At 46.7% G+C, this 11,005-nt stretch overlaps 1 protein-coding gene across 3 annotated transcripts in view; it reads left to right on the forward strand.

Moving 5' to 3' along the window:
* KCNQ2 (potassium voltage-gated channel subfamily Q member 2) overlaps positions 1-9,224 on the forward strand; it is a 57,004-nt gene extending 47,780 nt beyond the window's left edge. For all 3 annotated transcript variants that reach the window (XM_026042254.1, XM_026042256.1, XM_026042255.1), the window contains 4 exons: positions 271-379; positions 808-939; positions 7,595-7,718; positions 8,419-9,224. In XM_026042254.1, coding sequence (XP_025898039.1) covers positions 271-379; positions 808-939; positions 7,595-7,718; positions 8,419-9,138 — 1,085 coding nt within the window. In that variant the 3' untranslated portion in view covers positions 9,139-9,224. The remainder of the gene's footprint in view (positions 1-270; positions 380-807; positions 940-7,594; positions 7,719-8,418) is intronic.
* Positions 9,225-11,005: the final 1,781 nt, after the last annotated feature.

Consider the following 11,005-nt stretch of genomic DNA (forward strand, 5'->3'; position numbering starts at 1 on the left):
TAGTGCCATTAATATAAAAATTCCCCCTTGCAGCCTGAAGGATGGTAGGGGTATAAACAAGAGGAAAAATCAACACCCACAGCAATATTTAGCATACAGGGATGGGGGAGAGGAGTAATGGGACTCCTGGACTACTATGAAACAGGTAGAGCCATTGTTGGCATTGTGGGAGGTCACCTTGGCCTACCTTAGGGAAGGGACTCAGGGGATGGTCCCTGCCATGCTGTTCCTGTGCTACCTGGGTTCTCATTCCTCCCTTTCTGAACCCAGAAGCCAGCCTCCCTGGAGAAGACATTCCCGATGAGAACAAAAGCTGCAACTGTGAGTTTGTGACGGAAGATCTGACGCCGGGACTCAAAGTCAGCATCAGGGCAGTGTGGTAAGAGTGGRAGAGGAGGATGGTGGAGGGAAAAATAAAAAGCATAGGTGCGTGTCTGGGAGGAAAGGGGGGTTAAAGTGGTGGACAATGCTACGATCTCCAAATTGGTGGACTGCTCTCCTCCATAGAAAACTTAAAAATAGCAGTTTTTGCTAAGGGAAGGTGTAAGCGGAGTTGCAGGAGGATCCCCTGCAGTGACATGTCCTGGTCAGGGTCCTCGTTGCTGCGAGGTTGAATCCTGATGTTGCCCGAAGCGGATCTGGGGATGAGACTCCAGGAAGAAGGGATCCCCCCTTCTTCCTTCTGCATCTCGGGGTTAGTTCTGGGATTTGTCCCGCTTTGTGTCCAGTGAAGCTCCCAGCAGCTGTTCTGTCTGTCAAGAAGCGGCTCAGGCTCCAACTTCGTCTTTTGCTCTGTCTTCCTCCCAGCATTATGAGGTTCCTCGTCTCCAAACGCAAGTTTAAGGAGAGCCTGCGGCCCTATGATGTGATGGACGTCATCGAGCAGTACTCAGCTGGGCACCTGGACATGCTCTCCCGGATTAAAAACCTCCAATCCAGGCAAGAGACTCCCCCGTTTTCTTCTCCTTTTCCCTGCTTTTGCTACTTGTGGAGGTGTTGCCGTGTTAGACACCCTTTCCTTGGCACCTGCCACTTAATGATCTCTTCCTAAGAGGGAGGCCAGAGGAAAGTGTTGGTGCTGGGACCTGCAGGGATGGCAGTGGAAAGGAGCCCGCCTAGAGCAAGCAAACCTGCAGGAGAGCGTTTCACCTCTGGGCCTGCCAATGTAGCRCTGATGTAACAGAGCTGGAGTTCAGCCTGTGTGCTGAGATGTTAAGGGCAGTTGAGTTAGTTTTAATAGGGCAAGACATGTGAAAAAGGGACTCGGGCCTGGGCAGCTGAGAGAGAACTGAGAGAGGCCTTTTAAATCTTGATTTCCATGATGGTTACCAAATTATTTTTCACTGGAAAGAACAGAGGAGCCAAGCTAATTGCTTTGGTCTGACAAATTCCTCAGTTCTCTGTGCTCTGCACTGAGAACCAGACCTGCCCCCCCATCCCTATCAAGCCCACAGCGTATCCATTGGACAAATGAGCGGTGGGAAAACAAGCAGAGCCAGCACTTGCCGTAGGATAGCCTGGAGAGCATGGCCATGTAGGCACCAAGAGCTGTCCTAGATGGCCATAAGGCACCAAAACTGGAAAGGGGCAACCTCTAGACAAGGGCATGTGTGTGGGGGATGGCCAAGCAGARTCAACCAGCCCTAGTGTCAACATGGGCTGCGTCCACCAGCCTCGGCTTGACCCTGGCTCAAAATGCAGCAGCGGGACAGGGGACTTTGTCACAGCACAGCTCGGAGCAGCGTGGCATCCCTTTCTCTCCCTTTCCTTCAGCMAGCAAAGCAACGTGGTTCTCCCCGACAGCTCCGCTGCGTAAAAGCTGCGTCCCAGCAAATCTCTGGGGTGTTTACGTGCACTTTCCTCTCGAGCCATGAATGCCGCTGTCACTGTGGTCTGTGTGTGATGTGCTCTTTGCAGTACTGTGCCTGTCTTGTGTCTCATCTTGGTTCCTTGCCATCCATGGATGTCTTCCACCCATTGAGTTACAAAATTCCGCAGCCTATCTCGTTGACTCCAAAGGCCCTTGCACTAGCTGAGGATGTGTTGTCTAGCRCTGTAAATGCAAAGAGAATATTATGCCCTCTGTCCAGCTGTTTCAACGGGATACCGCTCCATATACGCAAATATATTCCAGAGGGTAAAGCATGTTTCCTATTCCGTGTTCRGGGGAGTCTCCTTGGAAGGGGCAGCGCCGTGGCCTTGTTCCCACCTCTCTGAATCTCGCCTCGGGGAAGGTTCTGCCTTTTGCCAAGAAGCAGGAGACTGAGGAGCGGGCTCTGGCTCCAGCGGAATATATTTTCAAATTCTCTCTCTTTCTCTCTCTGTCCTTCTGTTTTTCAGTTGTTTCTTTCTGCAACTCTCTGACCAACTTTTTCTCTACATGTTGCTTCATTATGCGTTTTGCTGGTGTCTTTTTTTTTCTTATTTACTTTGCCAGGATAGATATGATTGTGGGTCCCCCGCCCCCTTCAACTCCCCGGCATAAGAAGTATCCAACCAAAGGACCCATGTATTCTTCTAAAGAATCTCCCCAATACTCGCCTAGGTTAGGATTCACCAAAATGCCGCTTTCTCTGGATTTTTCATTTGCTTAATGTCAAACCCCTTTCATGCTAGTTACATGACGGCATTGATCGCTCAGCAATCACGATTCAGAAGGGTTTGCTACGCTAGGAACACTCTGGTTTACTTTATTAATGGGCTCTCACACTAGGCAAGTCAAAGGAAGAAAAATAGAGACATTTGTAGAGTCCTCAATAACTTTCAAGTTCCTTAGTAGCATTTTTTTCAGTCTTCTCCCAGATGTTTGATAGCAAAATCATTATCTTTTTGTAGTCTCCCCTATTTTATCAGATTGCCTTCCAATGGAGAAAGATGCAATATTTCCCCRCAAAGCAATACAAAGCAGAATCATCTGTTTTCTAAAAGGAGACTGTTTGCAGCTTTTTGTGCCTTGCAATGAGTTTATTTCAGTGGGCAAAGTGTGGAGGAAGTGTTTCCTTCCTGATAAATGCAGTGGTCTCTCTTTCTTGCTGATACAGTTCCCCTGCCCACAGAGAAAAGATGGTGCTAAGAACATTACAACGGTGTATTTGCTTTTCAAAAGGAGATCCGATTTTGCATGCAAAAAGAAAAGCAGGAGGCAAACCCAGCCCTCCATCAATAAGCAAGATTTTTTTCTTGTAGCTTGAAGAATAATTAGGCAATAATTTCACCATGTCTCAAAACCCCTGGAGCCCAGAGGCAGGTGTAGTATATGACAGTGTCGTYTTCCATGCACAAATAATAGGTGTTTTTTAAATGCAGCAATCTTAGCCTCAGATTTTTTTTCTAAATATACTTGTCCCTACTAAGAGCTAATACGTGACAAATCTCTTGATTTTCATTTAAGCAGCACTGAGTAATCTTCACCTAAGTAATACGAGTAAAATGGATATGGGAAGCTTATTTTTTGCCACTCAGCTGGCTCAAAGATTAAAAATATATGTATGTATTTATTTCCATAGCGAATTCTCCAGAAGCAGCAAGCTTAATGCTTAGAAAAAAAAATGCTCTGAGAAATTGAGGAGAAAGCATTTCTACTCCTTCCAAATGCCGAGACCCAAAACCAGTCTTTAAAAATGATTTTTTTAAATTTCTAACCGCATTTTTATGTTACAGTAAGAATACATTTTCAGATGGATTTTGTTATCTCTACCTCTAAGGCTAGGCAAGTCTTCATGAAAAGTGCGAGCTCCATGGGCGACCYTGCACCTCACAGACTGAAATGGTGATTGATGGGTCCTGGAAGGAATACCCATATAGCGTCAGACAGGAGTATTTATTCTGCTCACCCTGTGTAGTTTCAGATTAATGTTAATATCTTTTTTTTTTTCCTTCTTTTTTCTTTAGTTTCTAATACTCAGAGACAGTTTAAAATTCTGCTTTAAGCTACTGGGACACTAGAGTGTTTCTTCCCTAAAAATGATTGATGCCCTGTGAATTAKTTCATCCCTGTGGGTAAATAAATTCTGCTGACCGATAGATTTAGCCCAGGCCCATTTTGAAACAACTGCAACCTCAGCTGAAATATTTAGATACCAGATATTGATCAAAACATTTCTAGAGCAAACTTTCTTGCCAAATAAGAAGGTAAGTAGCTAGTCATGTGGCCTGGATGAAGGGGGTTTGTCTTCAATGCTTGGACTGTTWAAAAAAAAATATAAAAGAAAAAGAAAACTGAAAAGAATTGAATATATATTCCCAACACTTCATTTTTTATCTCATTTGAGCCATTTTGACCTTTTGATGTCTGCTTCTGGCCCAAGGGTGGCATAGTACACCTCCTTGCATGTACTGTTAGCATGAAGCATAATGAAGCATGAGAAAACCTGCACTGTGGCTGATGCAAGATTTATTTTTATTTTTTGTATCATTAGGAAAAAAAAAAGGAAAGATATCAAAGTCGCATCAAAGAACAAGCCTCTTGTCTCCCTCTCAGACTAAGGGCACAGAGCCCGTCAAAGGCAGCAGATGGTAGAGCTGGGCCTGCATCGTTAGAAATCTTTGAGTCCTCTTCTACCACAATGGGAAAAGTAGGGGGGTGATTCTTCCAAAACTTCCACGGAATTCTTCCCTCCATGTATTTGTATTTGACACAACCAGGATGAGAGTTATGAAGACACAAGGCTCTCCATGGGATATAGGACATAAGTGGGATTTGGCATCTTTGGGAGGATTTGCGGTCCCCTATTGTGCAATAGGGACATACACTTTCTGCCACTACTTGCAAAGGTTGACCATGTTAAAGCTTCRTCCTTTGAAATTTGGTGCCCAATTTAGACAGAACTCTGAGGTCTTTTCTAATGGCTAAAAGGATCTCCTGCTCTTTGTTGATGGGTATATCCTGTGGTGGCTAGGGATGCACGAATGGGTTGGTATAGCTCAGGGAAAGGCCTCTCATCTCTTTTATCAGAGAAGGCACAGATGACGTTTCTGTACTTTGCTGAAGATTCCCTTGGTTTCTAACTTTTCCTCGAGCCTGGTTTCTCCTTCTGCCCTCCTTAGGAAGAGGGCCAGAAACAGAGAATTGCTCAGTTTACCTTTGTTTGCCCCTTTTTTACACCGAGGTCRGTGTCCTGCACATTTCCAGTGCACTGTGCTCGGTGAAGACCATGCCTCCAAGGTGAGATCAGACTCTCTGGTTTCATAGCTTCAGGACATGATCAGTTCAGCAATGAACTTTAAGCATGAGCTTAAAGCATAGAYGTGAAGTGAATGGTCCTGGCAAGCAGGATTGCTCCTGCAGGACTGAAAGGCTCTGGTATCAGTGACACAGGAGATGCTTTAAGGATGAGTTCTGTGAAGGGCTTTAGCCTGGTTATAAGAAAGCCGGTCTACAGGTGAGCCATGATCACCCTGAAGGTGGTGGAAGAGGTCAGCACTTTATATATATAATACTAGTGATCAGTCAGTCTGTGAAGTCCACCAAGTCTTCTGTGCTTCACGTGGCTCACGCCAGCAGGTCCAGTTACTGCACAGTTCTTCTCTTAAAGACACTTTAAAGAAAAGTGTTGAAGTTCTTCCTCAACTTCTGCAAGACTAGGAATAGGGGTGCAAGAGTCCCTACTATTATAATATACTGCAGCATGGCTATGTTCAGGTTTATTCTTTCTGTTACAGTCTGTCCTGCCACCATCTCTACTCAACAACTGTTGAAGGACACGTCATTCTCATTAGTGGAAACATTTCAGTGTTAGGACTGTGCTAGATGTGACACGAGGCAGAGAACCCTCTATTCTATCTCAACCTTCCCAAATATCCAGTAGTGATAAGACTTTGGGCCTCTTTGAAAGCATGCTCTTTGTTTTACCAGTCTACTTGCTTGTGCATACAGGAGAGGAGTTCGTACAGTGGCTCTACTACGCCTTGACTTGTGATTCCAAACCCAGGTAGCCTGAGGTATCTGATTTAATACCTCTTTGCTTTCATAGTAACAGTATTGTTGTAGGATTTCTTGTCATGTTTGTCATGTCAGTAGTTGCATCCCGTGTGGGAAGTTCCTGTACCTGTGAAAAATATGCTTCTCCCATTACAAGAGAGAAATAAGGCATGCGTATTCCTCACACTTGTAATTATAGCACTTGGTGCTCCTTGTCCTCCTGTGCTTATATTGCAAAGGATTGAACAGGACTTTCTAAATAGAACAGTGTTCTGTCACATCCCTGCCCAAATGAAGGATCTTCTGGGATCAAAGATAAACTCCAAAATAATCGTTGGCTTGTATTTTCTGTCTTTGGTGTGCTATGTTCAACCAGTCCATCTCTTGGAGCCAGAGTAAATTGCTGTCACTCTAATATAAGCCAAGGGAGCCACACTGTCTAAACCCGCTGATCTCTGTCCTTTTATGTCAGCAACAAACACGTCTACTAAGGCCCTGTTAAATGTAGAGAAACTAGATGGCTGTTTTGCTGGAAATGGCCTCAAGTCTCATTCTTTTCCTTGTTTTTTTTGTTTGTTCATTTTCCTTTGTCTGTCTGTGTTCAGCTCCTTCCTTTTCCTCCTTCTGGTGCATGGACCCATGGCCCACACGGCAGACCTGCATAAGAAGCATTTTGAGTTTTCTGCTCAAGATACCTCAACCTGGTTTCAGTCGGATCAATTAACCCTTTTTTCCCCCCGCCACCCGTACATTTGGTGCATTATGCAAGAGTAAAGTTTGCCTGGCTTAGAATTAGCTTATAAATTGGGCTACCACATTCCAAGACTTGAGTTGCTGTCATGATTTTGAAGGATCAAGAASCTCCAGTATTTGCTGTCCTGAAAATCTAGATTTGATGCCCAAATAAAATTGACTTCCAGCCTCCAGTGCAGCTCTGTCTTCCTTCCTTGTCTGTAGATGTAGCTATTTATCCACCCACGTATTCCTAGGCTGGGAACTGCAAATGTGATGTGCAGCTAAGTTAGTGACATTGTGCCYATAGCTGGTTTGATAGATGCATCTTTTGCTGTAACTGGTTTGAAACTGGCTGGAAAAAAAAAAAAAAAAAAGCAATTTGGTGATGTTTGTTAATTAACGACCAAATTCAGCTCTCATATAATTCTACTGCAACAGTTAGCATTACACCTGCTTTTTTGGGCCTTRGGGCAAGAGTCCTCATTTATGTGGATGAGTGAATGACACATTTACATTTGCATGGAAGAGAGCAAGCTGATGCAGAGATTGAAAAAAAAACTCCTGACATATGCTAGGCAGAAAACTTGACTTCATCCCAAAATCATAACTCCTCAGTACACATAAAAAGTTAACTGATTGGGAAAAAAGCCAATTAAAGRATTTTTTTTGTTTTTGCGGAAGGTAAACTTGCTGTGCATAATGTGCCGGGTTTAATCTGTGTAAACAGAAACGGACCATTTAAAATTCTGCTAATCCTGCTCTTAAGTTTTGCATCTAAATTAACACACCCCGCGTCTGTGAGTAACTGGGAGCGCGAGCTGGGCGAGCGGYGGTCGCCCGGCCCCACGGCGGGGCGGCGAGCGGAGCCCTCCCGGCCGGCCGGCCCGAACTGACTCCAGCTCCTTTTCCGGGGGCGGGGGGATTTTCTGATCCCGCTAGAGTTGACCAGATCGTTGGGAGAGGGTCCTCAATGACGGACAAGGATCGGACCAAAGGGCCGGCAGAAGGGGAGCTGCCTGAAGACCCAAGCATGATGGGCAGGCTTGGAAAAGTAGAAAAGCAGGTACGTTGGGGCTGGATATGTTTTTTKTGTGTGTTGCTTTGGTGTTTTCTGTTCCCCCTCCACTCCTGCAATGGTCCTTTGGCAAAAAAAGAGAAAAAAAAGAGCTAGGAATATCTTGCAAAAAGAAACAAGGAGAAAATTATGACAATGAATGTTGCAGAAAACTTGATACGACTCACACAGCAGATTAGGCTCCTTGAATCTCAGGCTTTCTTGTTGTGTGAGCCAATTATCTAAATTATTTTTGAAGAACAGCTTGTTTCCTTTTCCATGTGGGTGCGTTTGGACACCATACCCTKAAACAAGATGTGTTTCACATGTCTGTGAGCCTGACTGCTGCAGCAGGTGAAATTCCTCCCACAGTCCRGCACTGAGAATTCCCCGTGACTGTCTGAGCACCAGGGACGGTGAGGAGGTGAAAAGCACTGGAAGGATGTGGTTGTCCTCCAGATTTTGGGAATTTGATGCATGTCACAGTAGATAYGGAGAATTAAAGGTGGTGTCAGAGTAGGGTGATGAAATAATTACTGAAATCCCAGTTTGTGTAGGTCATTGTAGACCAACAACCATTGTGGGTCATTGTAGACCATTCAGATCCATGTTCATACATACCTAGATGGGGTTGGAAGTGGTTTTATACACACAATGTCAACTTGCTTCAACCAGAAGCATGTAATGCTGCTGCTGTGGTGTTTTGCAGGTCCAGTCTATGGAGAAGAAGCTGGATTTCCTGGTAAATATTTACATGCAGAGGATGGGTATCCCGCCAACAGAGACGGAAGCCTATTTTGGGTCCAAAGAACCAGACCCYGCGCCGCCCTACCACAGCCCCGAAGACAGCCGGGAGCACATTGACAAGAACGGCTGCATCATCAAGATCATCAGGTCCACCAGCTCCATGGGGCAGAAGAACTTCTCGGCTCCGCCAGTGCCGACCAACGCATGCCCGCCGTCAACGTCATGCCAGCAGCAGTCCTACCAGCGGCAGAGCCATGGCTCCTCACCCGTCGGAGACCCTGGCTCGCTCGTCCGCATCCCACCTCCACCTTCGCACGAGCGCTCCTTGTCCGCGTACAGCAGTGGGAACAGGGCGAGCGTGGAGTACCTGAGGAACGAAGACATTGCCACCAAACACCACGAGAGTGCCATGAGAGACAGCGACACGTCCATCTCCATCCCCTCGGTGGACCACGAGGAGCTGGAGCGCTCTTTCAGTGGCTTTAGCATTTCCCAGTCCAAAGAGAATTTGGACATCCTTAACAACGGTTGCTATGCAGCCGTGGCCAAAATCAGACCCTACATCGCGGAAGGGGAATCGGACACCGATTCTGACCTGTGCACACCCTGTGGACCCCCTCCCAGGTCCGCCACGGGTGAGGGACCCTTCAGTGACATGGGTTGGTCGACCCCCAGGCAATGAAGCCTCCAGCAGCCGCCGAGGCCGGTGCCAGCAGTGGCCAGCGGCCCACTCGAGCTGTCCACGTGCTGAACTTCTCGAGGGCGTCAGCAGCTAAGGCTCTCCTCCATCCAGGACATCCTTAGCTGGTGGACGCTCTCYCGCAGCTGACTCTGGGCTGGGGGTAGCAGGTCCAAGCCTGCACTGGTGGAAGGGGCCCCCATGGCAAGCTAAGCGGAGCCTTGAAGAGTCTGGCTTTCTTTCGTACTATCAAAGATCACTAGATGAAATGCCTTCACGGTGCGGGTTGGGCAATTTGCATTTCGTCGTAACCTTTTAAGACACAGGGCACCGATGGGTCACCGGAGCAGGGCCTGTGGAGGTGGCAGTAGATGGTGCCTGGTGAACATCACCAGTGGGTACACCTTTATGCATTGTGGAGATGCAGGATGAGTACCTGGTTGATTCTGGCTTAGATTTCAGATTACGTGGTCATTTCTGGGGTCTGCTACTCCTCACTGACCCTCAGAAAGGCGGTAAAATTCCAATAAAGTGCACGGAAATGCAGCATAGGGTCCTGTGGGTGGGGGCTGCTGGTTAGAGGGTGCCGTGGGGTGAAGCCTTTGACACGGCTGCTCTTGACCAGAGGTGACGGAGGGCGAGGGTGATGCTGAGCCCTGTGGTCCAGAGCGATGCCCATTTCTGATGGTTTGCATTGTGCCTGAACACTTTTGCACGCACTAAGGCCCACAAAAACCTTCCCTTTCTTCTTCTGCCCTGCCAAAATACTCCCACCCGTGTCCTCGGACGWCCCACCTGTTTGGTTCTGATCCCTCCAGCCAATTTAAGAGATGCTTCTTTGTTCCTTCATGATCTTTTGGAGCCTCTTACCTGTTCTTGCCCACAAGTTGTGCCAGTCCCAGTTGTGTTGGTGTTGGGGTCCTTCCTCTCTATACCGGGATCTTCATCCATGCATTTGGCTGGGGGAAGGCAAGGGAAAACGATGCTCAAAGTTTCTTTTGGGACCAAAACAAAATCACRAAGTGATCCTTTTAAGTATCAAAAACCTGCATAAGGTTTTTTGTTTGTTTCCTTTGTTTTGTTGTTTCCTTTATTTCTTGCAAGGAGTTGGATTAAGAAAAAATGTTTTGCACAGAGGAGCTGGGGCCGTATCTGTGATTTCAACCCCCTTCGCTCCACACTCTCTCCATGTCCTAGCAAGAGCAGGTTTAAGGAATGGGGAAGAGCTTCTGTGTAATATTTACTGCTTTTTATTTTCATTCAGGAGGGGAAAATGTTTTCCTATGGGGAAGCTTGGACTTCCCATCCTGCTTGGTCCCTTCCTTCCCTTTCAGTCTGTTTTCCCCTCTCTACTCRTCATCCCAAACTTCTTCTTCTGCCTCCAGATTTCTCTCTGCAGAATGAACCTAGTGATGCGCTCCCATAGAGGGAAAACTTYCATTCTGGAGTCCAAAATGATTGTGAGCAGTGCAAACCTGCCCTCTGYATGTTACAAAATGAGATGCCTTTTGGTAGAGCGAGAAATGTCAAGACGGTCCCAAATTAGACTTGGTGCCAGGCTTTCTCGTGACCCCAAGAATGGGAATCGCATGGGGCAAGGGAAGAAGCCCCATTGCTCCAGGCTGCGGCTCGCTGCCCAGGTCAGAGCGAGCATTTGCCTTTGCACATGCAAGTGCAATGTGCCTTTTTGGAAAGCCTGTTGGAAATTTGGCCCAGAAAGTCATTGTATAAAGGCACTAACTTTACTTGAGGGTTGGGATCATATTGTGCAGTCCTGTTCTGGCATAGGAGCATGGCAAGGTTTTAATATAGTCTTGGAGACTGCAAAGGCAACAGGACATCAAGGCACAATTCCTGTGTGGTGCAAGTT

The sequence above is a fragment of the Nothoprocta perdicaria genome, unplaced genomic scaffold (genome assembly GCF_003342845.1).
Source record: "Nothoprocta perdicaria isolate Ctin4 unplaced genomic scaffold, notPer1 scaffold_3, whole genome shotgun sequence".
Classification (NCBI taxonomy): Eukaryota; Metazoa; Chordata; class Aves; order Tinamiformes; family Tinamidae; genus Nothoprocta; species Nothoprocta perdicaria.